Source organism: Mauremys reevesii, linkage group 3 (genome assembly GCF_016161935.1).
Source record: "Mauremys reevesii isolate NIE-2019 linkage group 3, ASM1616193v1, whole genome shotgun sequence".
In the NCBI taxonomy this organism is placed as follows: domain Eukaryota; kingdom Metazoa; phylum Chordata; order Testudines; family Geoemydidae; genus Mauremys; species Mauremys reevesii.
Genome location: NC_052625.1, coordinates 93270545 through 93296555, shown reverse-complemented (window position 1 = coordinate 93296555; position 26011 = coordinate 93270545). Strand labels below are relative to the sequence as shown.

Here is a 26011-nt window from a genome sequence, read left to right as displayed (position 1 = left end):
TTTTAACCTAGTTATGTTAGCTGTTTCCAAAGAAGCAGTACCCACCAGCTTACCAGTTTCTCCTCAGATCATTGGTCTTAAATGTGTTTATAGTGAAATTAAGTAAAAGTTTATTAAAGTATAGAGAGCCAAATGATAGTAAATAGAATTATTGGGGGAAAATGATCACATAAAATAAAATCATAAGACACATTCTAGAACCTAGACTTAACTAGATAATGCTCACCCAAAATCCTTCCAGCATTTTGCAGCCAAGCTTGGCTGCGATCTTCTGTTCATGAGAGAAGTCATGCTGTCAGCTTGCCTCCTCAATAAAAGATCCTGGGTGTCTGTATGAACCCCCAGATATATCAGAACAATCCATTGTCTTTCATAAGCAGGACACCACCTTGATGGTTGTTTTTTTCCTGAGTATATTCCATTTAAGGAGTTTTAGAACAGTTGTACAATTTTAGGGGAAAGTGAAGGAGGGATGGGGGTAGGAGAGAGGAGACACAGGCACTGCCATGCATTCTACATACTGTGCTAAATTAGCACAACAGAATTCTTATATGACCTGATTCAACCACCACTGATGTTAATGGAAAAACTCCCATTGACTTTGGAGGAGCTGGATCAGGCCCTTAAAGATCATCAGTTTCACATGAAGATGACACCAAAAATACTAATAAATCTAAAAGACTGAAGGATAAATGAAGAATATAAATAAAGCAGATCTTCAGTCCTAAAATAGAAATTGCCAAAGGAATTGCACTTATTCTGCCAATCCTAATTGATTTTATTTTATGCCGCTTTGATTTCCGATATCTTTATAAACTGCCAGGGCCTGAAGAAGAGCTCTGTGTAAGCTGGAAAGCTTACCTCTTTCACCAACAGAAGTTGGTCCAATAAAAGATATTACTTCACGCATCTTGTCTCTCTAATATCCTGTGACCAATATGGCTACAACAACCCTGCAAACAGAAATATTTCTGTTACTTTCATAATTTTGGGGGACGCCAGGAAGAATAAATATTTCCTTTAGAAATATAGAATATCATTTGTATACCCTTTTCTTGGTAAAAATTTTTTACAAGTTGACCTTTTAGCTTAAAAAAAAAAAGTAATTTTTAAAATTAGAGCTGCGAGAAGTTAGGTTATTTCTTTGTGGACACTGGAATAAAGACTTGAAATGTGTTTTTTTTTTTTTAAATTGATTTAACTCTCAGTACAGCCACTTGGGAAAACAAAAAAATCTAATGATGCTCACAAATGGAGAAGAAATTATCACTTCTAATTAAGTTTGTGAAAGAGTGAAAGTAATAGTGTCTTTTTTAACATATAAAGAGCTATTTCATAGAGAATATTAAAGTATAATGGAATGGGATCCAGGACACACAGCTTTTCAGCTGTCTTAGTGGACCTAATCATTGAGACCTGAGTTGAAAAAGGGGAAGAAATGATTTAGGGGAGAGCAAATGATACAGTCAAAAACAGGAGTGTGCTAGAGTGAAAGTTTTGAGTGATTTTTCCTGCTAATAGAATCATAGAAGATTAGGATTGGAAGGAGATCTCAGGAGGTCATCTAGTCCAACCTCCTACTCAAAGTAGGACCAACCCCAACTAAATCATCCCAGCCAGGGCTTTGTCAAGCCGGGCCTTAAAAACCTCTAAGGATGGAGATTCCAGCACCTCCCTAGGTAACCCATTCCAGTGCTTCACCACCCTCCTAGTGAAATAGTGTTTCCGAATATCCAACTTAGACCTCCCACACTGCTACTTGAGACCATTGCTCCTTGTTCTGTCATCTGCCATCACTGAGAACAGCCAAGCTCCATCCTCTTTGGAACCCCCCTTCAGGTAGTTGAAGGCTGCTATCAAATCCCCCTTCACTCTTCTCTTCTGCAGACTAAATAATCCCAGTTCCCTCAGACTCCGCTCAGTAGACTCTTCCTTTCTGCTTAAATCATTCCTGCCATAGAAAACTTATCCCAAAGAATTATAAAATCAATAGATCAGTTGTTTCTGAGTTGGACTAGATTTCACCAAATCACTCTTTTCAAAGTACAATGTATAAACATTTCCAACAATTTGCCAACTGGTGAGGTTCACATGAAATGTTTTTGTTTAAATAGTTTCCCTGGTTATACACCACTATTTTAGGTGCAGGAAAGGAAAACTGGGAGTGACTTGTTAAAATAGTCACAGCACATAACTGATTAAAAAATAAGGGATGGGGTATCAGAAATATTTTCTGTAGAACCCTCTCACCAGGTTCTCCTTCTAGCAGTGAGTGTGTCAGTTTTGCCAGATGGCATCAACTTCCTGCACTGAAAGTACAAGTTTATTTAGAACAGATTGTTCAGTAGTAGTAGAATAAAACATTTAAAATGTTCGTATGCTGTGGTTGTTTGGGAGTTAGAATAATTTGTATAAAGCTTTATGGTCCAGTATAGCTGACACTTGTGTACATTACTTGATATTGTTTCACTATGCATTAATACTCTAACATCACCTTTAATGGACCATTAGTTGAAAAATATTTGTCATTAACAGAAAAGACAAATGGGACTTATAAATTAAAATAAAAGTAGGTCCTTCTGCAGTGCTATAGTCAGCTATAGATCAATGGTCCCACTTTTCGATTGTATTTGGACTATGCAGTAGAGGTTTTTTTTAAAAAGGGGAGATGTTGGTTAGCTAACACTATATAATTGAGAACTCTCCTCTTCAGGAGCCAAAAATATTAGGATATGACTAGCAATGTCCTTATAATGTGCCTTTCAGGGATCTGTCCCCATCAGCTGCTACATGGAAAGTACACACACACACACGTCTGCTCCTTTCAACAGGAGTGTTCAATGTCATTCTAGCAATGGCTGGCTTTCAGCCCTCCAGCCAAGGCTTTCTGATGATTTCTGCCCTTTTTGGAGTTCAAAGTGAAACAATCAATCCAAGATCAGCTAAACAGATAAAACAAAAGGGTGAAAGGGGCAACCTGTAGGCAGTTTCAGTTCCGCCCCTTTTCAGAGGGGCCCAGCCCAGAATGGGCCAGAGTCCACTCCAAAGTTCACTAGATCTCCAGCACAAGTTATAGGATTTGGTCCCTTTCCCCTTTTTTCAGACAGGGTCTGTGTTCCCTTCCTGTGAGGATAGAGACTCTGCTAGCTACCAGGTATTTTCATGGGAGCTGGGAAGCTCAAGAGCCTGCTCCGTTCCTAGGGCTGCCCACTGAGTGGAGCTTCCTCCTCCATTGCTGGCATGACTTGCAGGTGCTGTGGGGCAGGGCTTCTCCAGCCCAAAGCAGCCTCTTAACCCCTCTGATTCTAGTGCAGTTTATACACCTCATCACAGGCCCTCTACTCTAGTGTCTGAGTGCCTCCCAAGTGAAAATAAAAATCTCAATAGGTTAGTGGTGTAATTTTCCTCAATTATTTCCCTAAGGCAGTTGGGGCTATGTATGTGTTTTGTTTAATTTCCTTCTCTAACTCCTCTTCAGCTCTTTTTCCTCATCTTCATCTTTGCTGTTTTTAGTTACAACTGTGCTAGCGCCAAGTTGAAGAAAGTAAGTTTTGCACTTAGTTTTGAGGGCCAAGTCACTGATTACTCTTATTCAAGTTTTCGGTTTTCTTAAGGGTTTGCTGTTCAGTCCACCCAGGACTGAGCTTACCAGGTCTGCTCTTTTTGGCAGAAAATGAAATGGACAGCTGTTCATTCTGGGCTTCACCTGGGCATCGGCTGCCTTCCTTTTGTATACACACTAAGGTGGATTGTCTTTTGGGTTATTTCGAAAACCGCAGAAGAAAATGCAAGTTACCAGATGCACAGATGAGTCTGGCTGACTACCTTTTATTATTATTTTGTTTATTGTGGTATCCACTGTGGCTAAACACTCTCTAGACATGCAGAGAGGATGGTTTAGCAGGGGGTTGGACTAGATGATCTCCTGAGGTCCCTTCCAACCCTAATAATCTATGATTCTATGATTCAAAGAACTTGCAATCTAGGGAAAGACAGACAAAAACAAGGAATTGGTTAGGGAAGAGGAGCAACAAAAAGGGATTTTTATACAAATTAATAAGATTCACTGTAAGCAACATCAGAAGACTGTCTTTGACAGATTTAAAAGTAAAGAGAATAGTGTTCTTATAGATTAACTAACGGAGGCCATACTACGTACAGAGGAGACCATGTAGAAGAAAGTACAAAGGTGATTGTGGGAGAGGCTCACAAATATGTGGACAAGGTTAAGAAAGTCGGTGGAGTGAATGGTGTGTGTGAAAGATAACAGAAAACTTGACAAGAGAAAATAATTAGGAAGGGATAGTGTTTTATTGAGCTTTGTGGGTGGCAGCCAATGCTTACATTTGATATGGTTGCTGTTGGGGAGACAGTGGAGGGATTAAAAGACAGTGAGGTGATCATATCGATAAGCAACGAGGACTTGAGAAATTGCATTTTGTAAGGAATGAAGGGGAACAAAACCCTTAATTGTTGTGAACGGCTTCCAGGCGTTTTGCAGGAATACCCTGTTTCTCTAGACTTCCATTTTCACCCTCCCCCCCCCCCCCCCCAGCTTCTCCACCTTCTCATTTGGATTTTGGCTACAGTGCATGTTGTACTTGGAAGCTGTATTTGGAGATGCATAAATGCATATTTGGACTTGCAGTGGGGAGATTTGGAAAGGCACAGGCCTTAGGCACCTAGCTGCTTTTGAACTCCTGCTGACTGCCAATGTGGGCTAGGCTCCTAATTGCCATTTGTGCCTTTGAAAACTTTACCCTTAATGTACCGGCAGATAAAGGGATTTTGGTTATTAATTGGCAGATATTTGTTAGTAGCAGTAGTGTGTGAAGTGTGCAATGTAATTATTATATTGTATTTTATATATGCTGACATTTAATTACTATGAAACTACCCAGAGCAATGGCTGGATGTTTCCCCAATAAATTAATATTTTTATTGATAACATTAAACATCTCCATCTAGGTTTGGTTTTTAAAATATCATTTGTGGAAAAGGGCATTTTTCTGTAAGGCAACTTTCTGCCATTCTCTATTAAAGATGGACCATTTACTTTGTGGACCGTTTACTCCACAAGTGATCTTATTACATTACTTGTGTATGTGGCTTATATCTGTGGGATGGCACACCAACTGGTGTCTAAGTTGCTCCTAGTTTTAAAATATCTAACGAGCATCCCCATTGTTGCTCTTTCTGAATTACTTCTTACTGTAGTCATGCAAAACACATTAATATATTCTCATTAATAGAATCCCATTTTTTACAAAATTACTTTGCTATTTCAGGTCACATCACTTAAGGCTTTGCATAGACTTGTTTAGTCATGCAGAGGGTATCACAGATATTTCTTTGGCATCTACTAGAGAAAATTTTAATGAATGTTGTTCAGCACCTGAATGCTTTTGCTGCGGGTGGTTTATAAATGAAATTACTTCATGTATTCACTCAATCTACTCTAGAAGCCAAAAGGCTGAATTATTTTCTTTTCGTCCGTAGTAAACATACGGAGATGCTCAAACTCAGTGGCTTTAAAGATCCGTTGTCTGTTGTCCCCCACAGATGTTGCAAATCAGTGTCCGCATCCAGAGAAATTTAATTATCAGTCACTCTTTGTTTAATTTATTATTGGTTTCTACACTAATTTCATTACAAAAGAATAATAAAGATTTTGTCAAGACAATGACTTTCATACTGGTGTATATTATGTACTTAAGTTGTATATCGTTCAGTATTTCGTAGCTGAACATTACCAGTTAAGGATCCAGTCTAGTCAGTCTTACTCATGTGAGTAAATATTCTTCATGTGCATAGTCACCCTGAAATCAATGGGACTAATCACATGAGGTAAGAATAGCTCACAGGAGTAAGGTTTGAAGGATCAGATACAAAGATTGTGAGTAAAATAGTCTAAATTATAAAGATTTGTGAAATTATTAGACAGGATTTAATCCAGCACTATTGTGTTTATTTTCCTTTGTGTACTTCAACCTCATTAGGATCTTGGAGAAATAGACAAATTCTGTATTTAAAAGAGCTTACAAAGAGTATTTATTTAGGGTTTTTTTATTTTCCTACTTTTATTGATGTTTTAAGGGGAAACAAAAGCAACAAGTAAAAATTTCCATGCAAAGTACAAAGTCTATCATCCTGAATAGATGTAGTCATACATTGTGACAACATAGTCCTACAAAGAGCCATAGTTGTAAATATTACAAAGCATGCACAGATGTCTTAGATCTCAAGATAATTAGCCAGTTTGACATCCAAGACAATGGATCCTGTGTCCTCTGTCATACTGCAACTATCTATAGTAACTTTGATCAGTGCAAGGGGAGCTGTTGGTTATAACCAAGTGCTTGTCTACACAAAGAGGAAAGCCTCATTTTAAATCAATTTAAATCAGCTTTTCCATTTGTACTTCAGTTATTTGCTAAAGAAGGGTGCATTCTCACTTGATATAACCATTAAAACATGTTCATTTACAACTAAATGGAATGATTTACACTAGATTTGGAGCATCTTTTAGCAACCTAGAAGAGTACACTATACATTTATTTAAGAAAATATAAAGCTTAATATTTTCAGATTCTTAGTATACATTTTTAGTATGTTAGAAAATGGTGAATGATATATTGCTTATTTAGTAAATAACTTTTTGCTTTTGTATCAAGCTGCATTATGATGGGAACTGGAATTTAATTAAACATACAAAACAGCATATAAAATTTATTTGTATTAAGCAAAACAACGTTAAATTTTTTGGATACATAAACGTCTCATATCAAAACATGTTTCACATTTACAACTAAATGATTTGTTAAAGGAACAGAGGGATTAACTGTAGTCAGTTAATTGAATTTTATTATTTCAGGTCAGCCTGGGAAAACTTTCAAATATGTCTAAGTGAAAGGGACTGAAACTAAATTTCCTACTTGCCTAAGTTTCTCTTAAAAATGAGATAACAGTCCCTTCCCTCCTCCTTTTTATTTATAAACTGGAAGAGAGAGACAAGTTTTCCTGCCTTTTCAACTCCCAGTCAGTTTCTCAATTTTGAACTAAATAGTCCAAATGAAGAAAATATTCTTCCTGTGCCTGCGGAAAAGACCATTGCTCTCAAAAGCTGCTTTAGGACTTCAATGAACTCTGGTTCTAGGTGCTTAGCTAGTGACTTCCACCAGTTCGATGGTGTGACTTTCTTTAAAATATCATCAGCAAACATGTACTGCTTGAATGGTTTTCCCCAGCCCTGAAATGTATTATGTCTGGCAAGATCAGTGGGTGATTATTAGGTATTTCTTTAATGCCTGCAGTTTAACTTTGTTGTTGAGTATGTCTTTCTTCAATGTCTCTTGAAGTTCTGTGCAGATTTCAACAGCATTAGCAATACAGCAACAATCTTTCTGCAGTTTGTCCAAGGCTATGGAAATAAGTTTAGCATATCTTCTATACTTCTCTTTAGTCCCATGTTGACTACTTTGGCTGTAATAGTTCCATCTTCTTTGTCATGATTTTCTTCACACAGTGTCATCAAAATAGGCTAGTTCTTAAGAAGTAGTTCAAAACAGTCAACCACTGAATTCCATTATACAACTTGGGGGAGAATTAGTTTGGGTCTTCCTCCTCTCTTCAGGGACGCTGAAGCGAAGTGATTGTTACAGAAGTATTCTGTAATTTCAACAACATTTTCCTTTATTCCTGGAGTTTTACTGAAGTCTTTGGCTAAAAGATGCATCATATGAGCACTGCACCCATATGTTGCAAGTTTCAGAATCCCTTCATTATCTTCTTCTAGATTTCTTCACATCTTTGCTACATATGCAGCATTGTCTGACAAAATTTCTCACTTGAATTTTTGTTCACAATTTGTTGTAGCTTTTACTGCTGCTGCTTTTAAGTATTCTGCTGTATGGGCATTTCCTGATGAAGCAATTGTTTCTGTAAGATAGATGACCCCATCTTCTGTTGTGTCATAAGCACATATTACTGAATAATTATATACCCATCAAGACTCAGATTAATGAATTTCCCGTCAATGTATTTTGCATACTGTTCAGTTTCCTTCTTATATACTGTATCTAGCAGCCTTTCAGCCTTGTCTGCTCTGCAGGGTAGAGTGTGATATGGTCATAATGATGGTGAACCATGTCAGTGAAATGTTTGTTCTGAACAAGACAAAAGGGATAATGGAGTCTTGCTGGAATTTGGTCTTGATTACAAACTTGTCCAGTACAGCTGTCCATTTCATTTTTTGGGGGTGGGGTGGGGTTTATATGGGTAATTACTGTGTGACATATGTTTAGTTGCAGCACTGCTGGTGCTACCAGCAGATAACTCTGAAGTTGTAGTCATTGCAGAAGATGGACATTCATAACCCCTTATGTCTAAGCCAGGTCTTTAAACAAAATGGTAAAAATGGTCACACTCTCACTGAATATTACTTAGTGCACTGCTTTTCAAAAAAATGCAATTGTAAATGAAAAATTTCTCCTTCTGAAGCTATTTGTTTCACTTTTTAAATGATAGAATTTATTCTAAACCCAGTTTTATAGGAAAAATAATAAATCATAAGGGTTTAAATAGATTTAAATAATCTTTATCTCTAGCAACATACCAAACAGTTTAGGAAAACAAATGTTTAAAATTCAGAAATATCTAATACATTTTTTCTTTTAAACAGGAAATCTTCAGCTAGGATTTTTGATTATACTGAGCAATTAAAAAAAAATCATTTCAGAAGTCCAGCGCTAACAGTAAAAATGAATTGATAAATACCGTACTCCCACAGCAAGCTAATATACCAATTATATTTTGAACATGAACATCTTGAAATTCATAAGTAAATTAATCCACCAAAACCACAAATTTATGACAATCAAAGTTATCATTCACTAGCATAGTAAGACATGGTAGGTGGTCCATAAGAATGGTGTAGGAACAAGTTTACTACCAGCTGATCCAGATTGTTCAGATATGTCCACATCATCATCTTCAAGTCATTGCCTTCTGAGGAGTATTTTTCATAGCGTTGTTTAATTCTGACAACCAGGCCTTCCATCTTTCTGTTGCACTGTTTTACATTTGGCACGTGTTCCTTTTTTATCCATTGGTACAGGAATTTCTTGAAAATATTCCCTGATAGGGTCTCTTTATGATCTGCAGACATGGCGGGGTTTTTTCCCTCCAGTTCCAAGGTGTTGACATCAGCACTAGAGGCTGCACGCTGAAGAATTTTGTCCCTTGTTCCCACAGTGTCCTGCTTTGACACCAGCATTGCTCCTTTCTGGTTGCAGACTCTGCTCCATAACTCCCCGGTGCCAACCCACCTCCGCCACTACCCCCAGAAAAACAAAAGAACTAACAATCCAAGACTACTACTTGTGTAACCAACTTTTGCACTGCAATATTTTGTTTGTTTAGAGGGAAGCAGTTGACAAATTAATGGGTTTCTGTTTGTGCCTCTGTGTACGCATGCAAGGAGATAAAACAAGGCCATTTATTAAGGTGCCCAGAACCATGTAGAAGCAATAAGTGGTAGTTACTGGGCAGATCAGTGTTTTTCTATTAGCCAGAGAGTAAGTTTCCATGGTAGGTAGAGTCATAAATATTCATAATTTGAGAACCAAGCCAGTCAGAGCTCAGGTACAAAGAAGCTATAAAAATAGGCACATGAGACCACCTAGGTGGGTTCAGTGGATGATGGTGATGAGACACATCATGGTGTCTCCTGGAGTCAGAGACTGGGTCCCAGTGTCCATGATGACTTTGCCAGTCTCTTGCACAGATCTTGGGTCCCCTATAGGATCAAGTCCTTAATACAGTCCATGACCTACATCAGAAGTTAGAATCAGGGGGAAAACATCTTTCATAATATAAAAAAGCAGCCTTTAACTCAATTTTTTTAATAGAGGTTCATGGGTGTAGCATATTTTTTTTTATGTGTTTTAAGTGGTAATAAGTTTAGGCCTTAACATATTTTGTATAAAATGAAATCTGAATTTAAAACAGGTTTATTTTTAAAAAGAGAAACTTATAATTTAAATAACAAAATAAAATCTGATTTAAATTTAAAACAATTCCTTCCCCCCCAAAAAAATTAAATTTTATCCCCCTTGCCTTGTTTTCATTCATGTAGTCCTGTGTGATGAGAACCACATTAATGCAAAGTAGGAACCTTTTAGTTCATGCACACAAGAGCAATTTTTAGTGCACTTGCCCGTATGCTGTCAAGGGATGAATAGGTCATATTAAATATTCAATTAGTGGATTAGTTTTGTATCTTTTCCTTTGAAATTTTAGCTGTGGTTTAAAAAAAAAAAAAAGTGGAAAGTGAATTTTGTGTTCATTAAAAACCACTTAGAAAGTGACCTGGACAAGATATCTACATATTGTGTCCTATACAATCTTTTTGTTACTCTCTTGCCCATCCTTTCAAATTAAGGTTTATACAAAGTGATATTTGCATCTAGCTAGTCATTCAAAGAAGGGGAAAGAAGGCAACTTTTAAATACTAGTGAATACTTCTCAAGTCTTATAACGAATCTAGAGAGAAATGCTGTAAAGTAAAAGACCAACCTTGCCTACAAATGATTCATGTCAGAAAATGTCAAAGAAACATTTTACATATTAGATATTTGTTTCTCATCAAACATTTTGACAGAGGAAAATACTTTAAGGCTTCAAGAGGGTCTAGGCTCGCCTTACGTGCCTGCTGGGATATAGTGCATTGAAATGGAAGCTTAACGTTTAGGGTTTAAAGAGTCTGTACTATATGATGAGCTTTTAAAAGGAGAAGCTTTGTTTCCGAGCTATATGATATATTTTTAAGTAATTACTTGAAAAAGTACAGAGTCAGCCTGTTTAGGTCCTAAATATAACATGCCTTTAAAGTTTCATATTAAAATAGGAAACATTATCCTTTTTACCCTACAGTAACTGCTGGAATTCTCAAATAAAATAATTTAATAATTGTTCTTAAAAGTGACTGTTCAAAAGTAACTGTCCTAGGGCTTGGAAAGAGATGTCGGGCTAAATACAGAGGCAAGTCTAAACTGCTGTGATAGAAGGAACCAGGAAAAGGATTCAGAGGGTGCATTACTTAGACTCATTCCCCAAATATTTGCTCTTTCTAATGCATGTACTAAATACATATTTATCTTACACATCACCTGTGAATTCACCCACTAGGTATAAGGAAAACCAAGTTGCTGTAACTTACATACTAAGGAGCTGAAAGAGAGAAGTATAGCAGGAAAGCATCTAACACAAATGTGTAAGAAGTAACAAAGTTTAAAATGGCAATTCCTACTTTTAGCTTTACACCTTCTGGTTCCCCAGCATGCAAGTTGACTTGTGTACATCAGTGAAAAGCCACTTAGAGATGCATCGTTCAACGTGTATTATGCATTCTCTCTGAATTTGGTCCCTTAAGTATTGTGGCATTTTTCCATTTAATAAATACCAACATATTCACTAAAGTTCTCATTCCCACCTTCTGAAACATCACTATTTTTTCAGGCACTGAGCAATTGCTACACATGAGCAAAGCTACTTCTCTAGATACTTGCTGTGATTAAGGAAAAATAGTTAAGGAATTACAAATGAGTGTGTCTTATTTGGAAAGTGATCATAAAGTTACCTGTACATCGCATACACATTTTTATTATACCAAACGATATTTTGAGACACTTTCTTGGTCACTAGGGTTGTATTGGTGTGATATAGTCCCTTTACCCAGGGAGCTATAGTTATTAGTGCAGTATTGACTAACTTTTAGTGTTGAGGGGAGGGAGCAGAAATCCTGCAATTGATAAAGTAATTCTTTTTAATTCACAATTTTGACAACGAGCAAATTTCTTTGTGTATAGGGCATGCAGAGAATGTCATGAATCCACAGAATCAGTGCTACAGACCCAGCTTTGGAACAGTCTCTAGGAGGAACCCCTAGGTGCCAGACCCACGAGGCATCTCACTTTTCCTCCAGGGTCAGCTGCATGGTTTCACCACCTCCTTAGACTGGATTTCTGGGCCTTCAGCAGTCATTCTTCACACTGTGAGGTCTGTTCAGTAAGTCCAACTGAGACAGACTCCTGACAGAGATTTTACACTCTTCAGGGATTAATGCATCTTCAGCTTCCCTAAGGAGAGTCAGGGAAGTCCATATTCCTCTGGGTCATTGGTTGCTAGGCGTCAATGTCCTGGCTCTTGGATTTGCTATTGTCTTCTCAGATACTCCATTGATATGGAGACTAAGGCCTAGACAGCTATGTGACATCAACACCCATGTGTTTGCCCTGAGAGCAAACAGTCCCCTTCCACCCACTGGGTAACAATGCAGCAGATAGGTGAAACTGAGGCACAAACAGGCTTCATAAAAGTATTACAAAATATTCCCACTTTGTCACAGGGAGCAAGGCTAAAAAGGAAACCAATAAAGGACACACTTTCTTTCAAGGTAAGAGCTATTTCTCAGCATAAGTTGAGATCTCTCAACCTTGAGAAATTGTATCTTTTTTTACTTTGTGTGGATAGCTACACATTCTTTGTGTGTGACAGCATGACCTCTTTGTAGAGCAAGCTTATGTGAGAAGGAAAGGCATTATCAAAATTGAAATGATATCTTTTTTACTATGCACATTTTACTGAGGAGAGGAAGATCTTCATTTTGTTGCCACAGTGTTCTCACCCAGGAAAAAATGTCAGGCAGAGTTTACTCTACTCTTCCAAATATGTGATCCTTACAGGTGAAGCAGCTCGAAACTCATAGGTTCTAGAAGTGTTAATGGTGCTAGAAGTTTGGGTTGTCTGCTTGTGTTGCTAGTGCTGACTGTTTCCTCTTTTTATTCATTAACACAATAAGTGTCCTGAAGTTCAAAGCAAGGGGCTCCTAATGCAGATTCTGCAGTAATACCAGTCAGTATCAAACAAAGAGATGAGAACTCCTGGCGTTTCCAAGTGATGGGTAGGTTCTGTGGAAGGCAGCTTATCCATTCTGTTGCAGGGCTGAGACCCCCCTACTATTACCAGTAAAAACCACCAACAGTTATTTGACTCATGCTGTCTGGACAATGTATCATAAATATTGCTAACTATAAGCTTAGATGGTATCTCCTACTCCAGTGGTTCTCAAACTTCATTGCACCACAACTCCCTTCTGACAACAAAAAGTACTACATGGCCCCAGAAGGGGGGACTGACGCCTGAGCCCACCCCAGGCAGGGGGGCTGAAGCCCAAGGACTTCCCCCTGGAGTGTGGGGGGGAGGGTAAAGCTGAAGCCCCGGGGGGGGTGACCTGTAAACTGAGCCCCGCCCCCAGGGCTGAAGCCGAAGCCTGAGCCCCACCACTCTAATGCCAGCCCTGACAACCTCATTAAAACAGTATCATGACCCACTTTGGCATCCCAGTCCATGGTTTGAGAACCCCTGTCCTCCTCCTTTACCTGCCACCCTATATGGAAAAGATGAATAGGACACTGAGCCAAAATTTTCAGCCAGCACTTAGCTGGCTGTGTTTTGATCAGTGGTTGGAAGGGAGATTAAATTGGGCCATACATTAGTGAACACTAAGCTAAATAGACCCTTCAACCAGCACTCCGTTGAAGCCTACAAACCTGTGATGGAGAGGAGAGTGAAATAAAAAAGCGAGGAAATATGTAAAATACAACAAAGATGGGGGATGAAAGGAGACAAATCTCAAAAGGAAAACAAATGTTACTCTGTTCAATAAGATGTCGCTGGTTCAATTATTTGTAACTCTGGGGGATAAGGGTAACCATACAGCTAAACAAATACACATTCATAACTGAAAGATGTATGGAACAATCCCTAGATTTCTAGCCTCTATAGCCTGTTGTGATGTCACATATCATTATGTCTCTAACTGATTCCTATGAGAAGGGATGGGGCCCAATTTATTCCCTTCTTATAGTTTTACCAATATATAAACTAGCTCTCATCAGCCTATTACTGAATACCCAGATCTGAGGTACAAAATGTAGTGTTCTGCCTGAACCAATGACAGGTTTAAGGTTTGATATCTTATGACTTCAAGGCTAGAAACTGGAACTTTATACCCTTAGGAAGTGTTGATTCCCCAGCATATCAATATATGAGAGAATGAGGGTGTTTTAAAAGGCATTCTCCAGAGATGCTGCATGAAATTTCCCTTTTTTGCAGAAAGCCACTTTTTGTAATCTAATGCTTAGGATCATGCCCTTAAAATGTTTTGTGTGTGTGTGACCAAATGCACCCCTGTGTTCACACCCTACACACTATTTAATAATCCTTTATACAAAATATCCTCTGTGAGAGATAATTTGAAAACTAATAACTCGCTGGTCAATAATATCATAGTGAAATGTAAGTAGCTGTATTATACATAAAATTATTCATTCCCCCATATGGTATTGATAGCACATGTTCAAACCCATGTAGCCCCGATTAAGCAGGAGTGGCTAAGCAGCTATAAAACAAAGGAATGTGTGCTTACCCCATTTTACATAAAAGTAGTAAACCAAGGTTTTGAGACAGCAAGAGAGAGACAAGGCAAATCTGCATTTCAGCATACATAGGGGAGAAGAGAGAGCATGAGGGCACCTTCACCCCCATACTCCATGGTGCCACCTTTAAATAAACTTTAAGGAGCAATGCTCAGAAGAATCACTTCAAAGAGGAAATGGACTATAAAAGTGAGGGGCAAAAACACCCCAGGGATCTCACTCTTTCTGTCTCACTCACTTGCTTTTTCACCTAAGATGGACAAAGAAACCAGCCCTTTGGACTTTGAGGGCAGATGCCGACTTGAGAATTTGGATAAGGATTTTACCTTGAACCAAATCTAATTTAAGTTTGAGCACTAAACAGTGTATTATCTTTATTTCTTTTGTAACAATTTCTGACTTTAATGTCTTCTACTCACTTCAAATCTGTCTTTCAGTAGTTAATTGTCTTATTCTTTAATCAAACCTAATCCAGTGTTGTGTTTAAACTGAATTTTTTGGTAACTCTAAGGGTAGGTTTACACTTACCTTCCCCATTGACGCGGTGAGTTCGACTTCACGGAGTTCGAACTATCGCGTCTGATCTGTCTAGAGTTCCCCGCCGCGCCGGCTGCCTGGTAGTAGGGTAGAACTAAGGAATTTTTTCAGCCGTTCTTTCGTTTGATGAATTTCACGCCCCTCTAGTTTCGAGTTTCTCTTAGTGTTCAGCCTCAAGTAGTAAACTGTTGGATATTGATCCCTTAGAGGGGCAACAGACCTCTAATATCTGAACTGTCCAGGAGAGGGCTGGACAGTTCAGAATACATGTTTTTGGGGAAAATCCAGGACTGGGAGCGTGTCAGGGTCAGCTGGTGAAAGCCAGACTGTTGACTGGAGTGTTGCTGGCAGGTTGCAGCTATACACAGACATTCAGTTTGTGACCTGCATGCTGTTTAGCTGTTTGTCAGGGGCCCAGGTTGTGAACTACAGCAGCAAAACATGGTGAAGCACCCAAGGTTGCAGGGCACTTAGTGCCACAACCCCTCACTAGTCTGGATTGCACCATAGGAGGTGGTAGTAGCATAGTCAAAACAGGATTTATACATAGCTTGCTGTTTACACTCTAAGCATTGGTGTAACAGTTTTAAGTGAGTCTCAAGTACGGTGGCCAGGAAGAGTCAAAAGAAAGGTTACCATTTGTTATTTTGTTTGTTTATTTCAAGTAAGGGAAATAGAAATAGCAAGGCCTAATTATGAGCACCATCAAAGCCACGATAAAGCCAGAGCAGGCGAGTTTGGGAGCTACAGCAGCAAAGTATTGTGAGGCACCCCAGGTTGTAGAGCAGATGGTGATACAACCGCTCACTGGTCTGGATTGCACCCTGAATTGTGATAATTTCCATACCGTATTTTACAATTATATTTTTCTCTGTTAACTGCTCAAGCATTGCATTATATACCAGTTATGTGAGGCAAAGTGCACTATAAAGTGCTTACCCATGCACAATGCCCATCACTTTGAAGCACCAGTATTCTAATGGAATTTCTAATCACTTCAGGAACCCACTGTGTGTTCCACTTCAGCAAAGAAGTTAGGAGCACCCAACGTTTTAAGCTCCTGAAATATTTATCAGTAGCTTGATAAGACTGAAGATGCTAATTCTGAATTTTTCTCATTCCCAAGTAAGTTCAGTAACTTTACCCTCAATAGCCACTCAGGAATTTGAAATAGATTTATAGCAGAAATGTGGCCCAAACAACTGTCACACAAAACCTTGAAAAAGCTAATAAATATAGTAAACTCAGAAGTCTGTGGTGCATGCTGTTTAATTTTTTTAAATCAAGATAATCCTAAATACATTCTTCAAGAAAATACTCTCATGTAGGTCTTAAACATAGAGAGACAATAAAAACAAACTGGTGTGTTTGGACAGATGTGGTTTGTTTTTTTTCCATAGAATTTGAGGACTTTCAGATTTATAGCATGCCTTTCCTGTCTGATTACAAATAGTCAGTTAGCATATGTCAATGGAGACAGAAGTTGGGGAAAACAAAACAGGCTTTGGATAGGACTTAGTCTGAGAAAGGGAGGAGGCATAAAAGCATCTGTGTTATTTTCTGAATCTTGCACTCCATTACAATTTAAAATTTTAGAGAGACAAGGTGGGTGAGGTAATATCTTTTATTGGACCAACTTCTGTTGGAGAGCAAGCCAAGCTCCCAAGCTTACACAGAGCTCTTCTTCAGGTCTGGGAAACATACTCAGAATGTCACAGCTAAATATAAGGTGGAACATTGTTTAGCATAAGTAATTAACGCCTATTCAAGGTACCATTCAAAGTGAAGTGGCCCATTTGGGAAAAGAAGAGGAGAGGCAGGAAAACCTACCCTGGTAGATTTCCACCACCACCACAACTAGACCTGTCCATTAAACTCTCTCTGGAACACTCCCACACTAGCATCAAATTCCTAGACACATCAATTAGTTTCAGCAATGGAACTCTACAGACAACTGTGTCCAAGAAACCCACAGGTAACCACACCTACCTTCATAGATCCAGTAATCACCCCAAACACAACAAGAAATCTGTTAGCCATAGCCAAGCACTCAGATATCACAGAATATACTCCAAGGAGAAATTACAGGATATATACATTAACACGTTCAAAACCATCTTCACCAAACAAGGACACTCCACCAGAGAAGTAGATTATATCATGGAACGAGCCACCTAAATACAAGGAGAGAACCTGCTTCAATGCAGAAAGCCCCCTCTGATGCACACCCTTAGTTGTCTCCTACCACCCTACACAGAACCTATACAGGGTATCCTCAAACAACTACAACCTATACTTGATAGGGACCCCATTCTGAAATAAATCTTTCCTGACCCCCCCCCCCTCCACTTCTGGTATTCAAACAAACCCCCAGCCTCTCCAAGCTCATCTTCAGAAACAGGCTCCCCACAGACGTGGACACACTAACTCATAGTGGCACCAGCCTCTGCCAGAACAACTGATGCAAAACCTGCAGACATATCTCTACTGCTACAATGATCAGCACCCCTCACAACACACCTTTTTAAGATCTATGGGGTCCTACACATACCTATCACAACATGTGGTGTACCTAGGGTTTTATAGGGACAGTCCTGATTTTGGGGGCTTTTCCTTATATAGGGTCCTATTACCCCCCACCCCGTGTCCCAATTTTTCATACTTGCTGTCTGGTCACCCTAGGTGTACCTCATCCAATGGCCCAGGTGGCTCATGAACTTCTAGCTGGGGAAGGCTAGTCTCCATCCCCTCCCTTCCATATGCCCCAGAACCCAGAGTCCCCCCACCAGCCTCTGCCCCAAGCTGGCTAGTCCCCAAAGTCAGCCCCTCTGCTCCAGCCCTGGAGCACCGGGAGGGAGAGCATATGGCAGCCCCGGAGCCCCAACAGGGAGAGCACACGGTGGCAACACTGCAGCCTCCCCCCGGCCCCGGAGGGCCTAGAGGGAGAGCGTGTGGTGGCGCCGCTGCAGCCGCCTCAGCCCTGGAAAGGCGGGCAGCATAGTGTGGGCAGGGCCATGCCTGGCTGTTTGGGGAGGCCCAGCCTCCCCTACCCACCGCCCATGTCCAGTGCACTAAATGCCCCAATAACAACTATGTGGGTGAAACCAGAAAATCACTGGAATGCCCTGGAATGAACTCTCACAGGAAAATGATAAAAGATAAAAACACTGTATCACCTATGTTATGATAACACAAAGTGATCACATTGTATCTAACATATCAGTCCTCATCCTCAAAGGAACCTGCACAACATTTTCAAAAAAATGAGCCTGGGAGCTTAAATGTATAGCTTTGCTAGACACTAAAAATCATGGACTAAATAAAAACATTGGATTTATGGCTTATTACTACAATCTATAATTCTCATAGCTTCCTTTTGCCCCCTCCCCCCACACACTGCCTTTTCCCCCTATGACTGGAGGGGTGTTAATGGGTCACTTCATCTCAAATGGTCCCTTGAAATGTGTAACAACTACTTATTCCAAACAGTCTAGGCTTGGGGTATGTCCAGACTACCCGCCATATCAGCAGGTAGCGATTGATTTATCGGGGATCGATATATCGCGTCTCATCTAGATGCAATATATCGATCCCCGAACACACTCCCCGTCGACTCCAGAACTCCACCGGAACGAGCGGCGGTAGTGGAGTCGACGTGGGAGCCGCGGATGTCGATCCTGTGCCGTGAGGACGGGAGGTAAGTCGGAATAAGATACGTCGACTTCAGCTATGGTATTCCCGTAGCTGAAGTTGTGTATCTTACATCGACTCACACCCCCAGTGTAGACCAGGCCTTGGTCTACACTACATACTTATTTCAGTATAACTACAATGCTAAGGGGTGTGAAAAATCCACACTCTTGATCAATGTAGTTATACTGACCTCAACCCCCCGAGTAGACAGCACTGTCGGTGGGAGAGCTTCTCCTGCCAACATAGCTACCACCTCTCATGGCGGTGGAGTTATTAAACCAACAGGAGAGCTCTCTCTCATCGGCTTACAGTGTCTTCACCAGGCCCGCTACAGTGGCACAGGTGCACCAAAGAAAATTTGTAGTGTAGGCCTGCCCTGAGTAAGTTTCCCAGGCCTGAAGAAGAGTTCTGTATAAGCTCAAAAGCTTGTCTCTTTCACACATGTTGGTCCAATAAAAGATATTACCTCATCCACCTTGTCTTTCTAATGTCCTGGGACTGACACAGCTACAACAACACTGCATACAATAAAAGTATTGTAGTCTCTCCAAAGCGAAGCTACAAAATGATTTTTCCTGACAATCTGCTTTTTATCATCACTAAATAACATATTAAAACTCTGAAATTCCACTGTACTCAAGGAAAATCTAATTCTACATGTATAGCTTTCAGAGTTACAAAGTTTTAACCTGTTGGCCTTGACAAACAGCAGCAGCACATCTCCCTAACATTCTTCAGAACTGTCATGGACTCTTATCACTATCCTTGCAAGTTAGTCTTTCCAGGCGACAGAAGAGAAGGATTTGGTTAAGTAAGGAAAGGAAAAGAATGGACTTTGAGCTGATAGTCCAAGTGGGCATTCAGACAACTACCACTTCATATCATGCCTTCACACAAACTGTCCCCGGATTATTTCTCAAAAAATAAAATAAAGGGTTTAAAACACGGTAGCTAAAAAAACTAAGAAAAAAAATTGAGAAAAGCGAACCCTAACTCTTTTCCATCAAACTGTATTTCAGTTGTTTTGCCATGGAAGTTGTTTGGTGTAGAAGTGTTGGTTCTAACTGAAAAATAGCAGATCTGAGATGGAAGATATCATGAACTGAATAACAAAAGAAGGGAAAATGTTTTCTGCACCGTAATTAATGGATGGGGTGGTAATGGACACAGGGCAATCTCAAATGTATAATCTAGAAATGTGGCACAAAATTATAGTGATAGGAGGACTACAGTTCTGAGTAAAAAAGAATACATTGGAGACCAAATCCAGATAATTAAACTGGTACTCTATATGTGATGATAGAAATGTGTATGCTTATTTCTCCAGTTGTGTTAAAGCATAAATTTATGTAATTTAACAGAAGACCTTCTCTGTCGTGCATTAATTTCTTAAATAATTGTAACATTGCATTAAAATACTGGGGGGGGGGGTGTTCTAAGAAGTTCTCTGACTAGTTTGCAAATACCAATTAAATCATGATTTGTTCTACGCTATTTAGAGGGCTTTTCTCAAGTAAAGTAGCACTTTATTAATTATATTCCATTTTTTTCTACCTCTCATTTCAGAACGGTTTGATCACCATTGTCCCTGGGTAGGCAACTGTGTGGGGAAAAGAAACTACAGATTTTTTTATATGTTTATTTTATCTCTGTCCTTTCTGACAGTCTTTATATTTGCATTCGTTATCACCCACGTCATCCTTCGTAAGTATGCTGGTGAAATCAGATTATGTATATAGCCATTTGCTTGAGTTTTTATTTTTAATTTAATCTTTTGATCATGTAGAGTTTTAGGTTTGTTTTTCTACCCTTTCTCTGAAGCTTCAGAGCCCCCAGTGATATGCTGTGGTATGGCAATCTGAATTCCTATGCCAGGCTTCCTATAGTAGAGCTTAGCCTTAATGCAATTTTTAATTTTCTTTCAGTCATCTAGTGGGCAGTTTCTTTGAGGAATTGCTCATATGCTTTGCGCCCAAGATAATGTATAACACAGTGGTCCCCAACCTTTTTGGCTGGCGGGTGCCAGCCGAAGGACCACTGCGGCGGTGGAACACCTGCCGAAATGCTGCCGAATTCCGGCGGCATTTCGGCGGCGACGCCTCTCGATGACGTCACTTGCCGTCGACAAGCGACGTCAGCGAGAGGCGTCCCCGCCGAAATTTGGGAGCGACGCCTCTCAATGACGTCACTTGTCGACGGCAAGCGGCGTCAGCGAGAGGTTCCCCGACAAAATGCCGCTGCGGCATTTCGGCGGGTGCTCTCCCGGGGGCCAGGACGCGGGCGCATGGCGCCCACGGGCACCGCGTTGGGGACCCCTGGTATAACGGATAGTTTGCTTAGACATAGACATTTGTAGATATGAATAGACATTCTTGAATGCATAGATGTTCTTGAAACATCCCTGTGTATGATAGGGTGTATGTGATAAGATAGTGTAAGATATATAATCATTGGTTTGATACTGGTTTTTATATTTGTATGCTGGATTGTGTTCGGAGGTATTTCTGTGGGTTTTTTCCATAATTGATAAATCCTACTAATCTCAATATATAGCTCAGCTTCTCATGATTGAAAAAGTCTTTCAAACTCCCGTACATTTTAATAAGGAATTTAAAAAACTATTGGTATCTCTCATCTGTGGTAAATAAGAATAGCCACCCTTGAACTGCTGGGGATTGTTTTAGGCCACTTTCAAAATTGTGCCTTTCCTATTAGTTTTCTTTATAATAGTTAATTCCAGCTTTTGGTCTAACACATTATGCAGCTAGTTTGTTAATCACAGTGCCCACAGAAATGGTTCTACAGAAAAATCTGCCGTGTGATTTTTTTTAAGTTATTTGAACCCTACAAAAATGAAGCTGTTTTCCTTTCTAAAAGCAAAACCTGAAGTAGCACGTGCGTTTTAGAGGAAGAATGGAACGATTTTCACAAGATTCCTAAAAATGTACAATATTTAAGATCCCTTCAAATATACAACATAGACTAGAACCAAGAGCAGTTTGAAATGTGGGGAACCTGTGGCCAAGTCTGTCCTTTCCACCAGGTCCATCAGTTCTAAATTAATATTACTTGGAATACTGTCATTAGAAAAATGGCATTCATGCTCCTAAAGAAGGAACAATTCATTATTGGAACTATTTTTACTGTTACTGTTTAAAGCTGTGAGGCTTTTATTATGCATGTGTGCACACACATAGTTAGGAAAAGTATATCTATGAGGAATTTTTTTATTCATGCTCTTATTCTGGTTTGCCATTTTTAATATATTTAATCTATTTTAAAACCTGACTTATCCAAGAGTATAAATCCTCTGCAGTTATGAGTTGATTCCCCTTTCCTTCCTGCAGACTGGGGAGCTTTTTTTGCAGAGCACACTGAGATTGCTCCAGTATTTGATCTCCAACATGGCAGGTAGCACCTTAAAGACTAAGAGATTTATTTGGGCATAAGCTTTCATGGGTAAAAAAAACAGATGCATCAGTATCTTCAGATGCATCTGAAGAAGTGAGGTTTTTTTACCCACAAAAGCTTATTATGCCCAAATAAATCTGTTAATCTTTAAGGTGCCACCGGACTTCTTGTTGTTTTTGTGGATACAGACTAACACGGCTACCCCCTGATACTTGACAACATGGCAGGTGAATTTACCATCACTTTACAGTGGTCGCTATTGAAAAAAATCAGTATTTACCACAGTGGTGGTAATTAGATTAAGATTGGGGCAGAGGATTTCACACTATATGCTTGAACAACACATAACACACTGTGGATGTTGCAAATATTATACAGTAAACATTAAATTCTGACTTCTGTAAAGATACCATCTGTGCAGGATTCTTGCTGTGAAGTATCATCACCCTAGCATGAGACAGCAAAACCTCCCAAAAGCTTGTTTGGTCTCGAAGGGCAGTGGTAGCAAGTAGGAGTTTGAGCAACCTCCACGCTGCTGATTGATTGCAACCCAGGTGCTTTAACCTCAGCTTTTGGATGTATCCAGTCCTTTCTTGACTGCAGTCTTCGAAGGAGCTCTCTGCAAAAGTTGTATCTAACTGCAGCCGTAACTCTTGAGCTCCTTTAGTGCCTGTCCTGCTTCAGGTATTCTTTCTGTGTTTCTTTCCTTTGACAGCCAGTCTTTTTTTGGTAATCCTGCAATTGTTTAACTGCTGCTTGCCAATAAGTGCTGATAGAGGAGCAGTCTCCAGTAACCTCAGTTCCCTAATCCCTGTCTTTGCATTTGGCATTGAGTGCTTCAGTGCTTCGCTTAAGCACCTCTGTGCTTTGGTGTTTTCAAAGTTTCAGTTCATTTCCTTGAGACTTTGGTCTTTGTGCAGTGATTTGGAATTCATGCAGCTTCAAAGATACTTCCCTCTGTTTCTCTTTCAGGCTGTTTCTCCACTGCCTCATCCCTTTGGCAGCAAGGGACCACTCAACAGCTTGGCAAAAAAACTTCTTATCCAAGGACAATATCCAAGACAATGCCAGTTTGGCCGACAGGATATGCAAGGAATAGCAGGTGACAGTTTGGCCATGTTGCAATTCATGGCCACAACTTTAGTTGTAAAACTTATGGTATATCTGCACAAAAGACTATCTCTAGTATACCCTGAGAGTCCAGTGAAAGCAAGCATCTTGATTTTACATTAGATCCAGAGGACTACAGACATCCAGGCCTACCTTATACTCCAGAAACAGTCTTCAACTATTAAATAGAATCTGAATCCAAAATCATCCTATCCAAATATCAGTGACCTCTGGTGTTTTCACCCAGGGATGGGGACCCTATACAGGAACTTGAACTCTCTAAGAGCAACAACTGCACATCAAGGGAGATTCTGAATTCGATGAAGATCTTCAGAGATTTGATATCTCTCATGATGATCCTGATTCAAATGGCAAATCAGGCTACTATGTTTTATATAAACAAACAAGTCAGCATAAGGTTGTCTCTCCAGAAGCCCTTCCAATGAGGGAGAGGGCTCTGTGACCCAAGAAATTCCTTAGTAGATACGTTACAGCCTCACAAGTGGTCCCCTGGATCAGGAAGTAGTGAATCAGATTTTTCATCACAGTGGGACACTAAATGTCATTCCCTTCACCATTCACCCCAATGAGAAACCACTCATCTTTTACTCAAGACACTGAGAAGGCACTACATTAACAAAAGATACTTATTTTTCCATCCACTGAGGAAGGAGGTTCCTGTATGCCTTTCCACAAGTCTGGCCAAATCCAGATGAGATAAATACTTGATCCTAATAGCTTCAAACTAGCACAGTAAGGTTCTCTTATCTTTTGCAGATGGCCAAGGCCGGTCCCACCAGGATCAGAGTCCTAGCCATGGCTGATCACTCAGAATCATAACACTTTACTCCATCCCAGTCTGGGATGTGACAGTGTGTCTGACAGCTTGATTACTGGCAAGAGCACAGTAGGATTAGTGTTTTCGAACCAATGGTTTGAGTTCTCTTACCCTTGTGGATACTATCTAAGAGAAGGACTTAATATTGAAAGTTATAAAGGTTTTCAAAAACTGCTTGACTACCTTCTTCTCCTGTATGACTCTAACTTAAAGATTAACTCAATTTGAGTTCATTTATCAGCAACCCATCATGAGCTGGTCAAAGGTGTCTCTTCAGCCATTTGTTGCATGGTTCTTGATGGACTGATTCTTTTGAAACCTTTATTTAAAAAGCTGCTGGTGTCATGGAATATTAATGTGCTCCTGGGAAGCTCTTTTTGAGCCACTCAGTACCTGTGAGTTCAAGTTTCTGATGTGGAAGGTTATTTTCCTAGTGTTAGTGACTATCTCAGAGTGAGCTAACTTCAGGCTGTTGTGACTGATCAATCTTTACCAAATCTTAAAAGAATAAAGAGCTGTGGACTCATCGGAGATGCCTTTGCAAGGTAGTTATGGAGTTCCACCTTGATGAGCTAACTTATCTTGACAATATTTTCCCCAGCCTTCCCTGCCTAACTCATGAAAGATTTCATTATGGGTATATGCAAAGTAGTCAAATGGTCCTTATTCCATACATTTACAAAGCACAGAAGCAATCTTATCTCAGTCTCTCAATCCTGCCGAACCTCCCTTGAAGTCCAAATTTCTAGCATCTAGAGTTTTATAACTCTGGGGGCATGTCCCTTGAGTTGGCCAGATTTGTGAAGCTTGTTTTGTATTTTTTATACATCCTACAGGCTGTCATTGTTGCACCTTTTTTGGAGGGAAGCTGTCTTACCCTTAAATATACTTTAAAAAAGAAAACATACATTATAAGCTTTGGCTTTGTTCTTTCTGCCTGCTAGAATTATCTAATGATGCTCTTTTTCTTTTTGACATCCACTTGCGCTGTTTTATTTCCAAGAGTGAGAATTCTATACAGATAGTATCTTTGGAGAAGAGAAAATTACTTACTTAGTAATTCTGCTTCTCTGAAATCATCATCTTGCAGGATTCTCACTCGACCACCCACATCCACTCAGTTTCAGAGAGGAAAACCTTTTCAATATAGACTTTATCTTTGTATTCATTCAACTTCTTTTTTAGGCATTAATTTTTCAGCCATTTTGTTTTTGTGATTGACTTATTTGGTTTGAGGAGCCTTCACTTTATGGTGAATCAGGAAGTGACTAGAGATGTATGACCACCAACAGGGAGTGTTGTTCACACACCTACCTGTTGCTGGTGTACTTAAGGGCCTAACACCTGAGAGAAGTTGTGCCATGAAACTAAGCCGCAAGTGTGAGAATCCTGGGGGAAAAAATCAAGAATGAAAAATATAAGGCAAGTTATTTTTTCCTTGTTTTAATAGCGACCACTCTAAACCACTAGTCTGGCCCATGGAAATGGCGTCTCTTAAAAGATCGTCATCATCAAGATTTTTTTCCCCCCATCAGATCCTCTTTGGCTAAGGAGGGAGAATTTTCTTAAAAGGGAAATATTTAAGATGTATTAAATGAATAATGGTTAAATGATACAGTAGAATGCAAAGTTGTTTATAATGTGTGTAGCATTAAGGGCCAGTCTCTTCAGCCCCTTGATATCAGTTCAGTGCATAGGGACTGGAAAGTGGACAAATCTCCCCAATGTGGGGACTCCCCAGTGAGCATGGAGCTGGCATAGCTATCTTCTACACCACCCTTCCTCTCTGGTGTAAGGAGTGTGCCCGGAACATGCTGGCTCTCTGGCTCTTCCCAGCTAGTGGATGTTGCCCTGGTGGCCATATCCAGTCAGCATAAATTGGAGCAACTCTCAAGATATCCTAATGTAGACAGGGGGCAGGAGG

General features: G+C 39.8%; 1 protein-coding gene across 6 annotated transcripts in view; it reads left to right on the top strand.

Moving 5' to 3' along the window:
- LOC120400663 (palmitoyltransferase ZDHHC14) overlaps nucleotides 1–26011 on the top strand; it is a 326414-nt gene that overhangs the window by 109761 nt on the left and 190642 nt on the right. For 4 of the 6 annotated variants that reach the window (XM_039529551.1, XM_039529550.1, XM_039529553.1 and 1 more), the window contains exon 4: nucleotides 20295–20432. The exons of 1 other annotated variant lie outside the window; for it this stretch is intronic. In XM_039529551.1, coding sequence (XP_039385485.1) covers nucleotides 20295–20432 — 138 coding nt within the window. Of the gene's footprint in view, nucleotides 1–20294; nucleotides 20433–23111; nucleotides 23242–26011 lie in introns of all 6 variants that reach the window. One more of the 6 variants, XM_039529549.1, reaches the window with a different exon arrangement.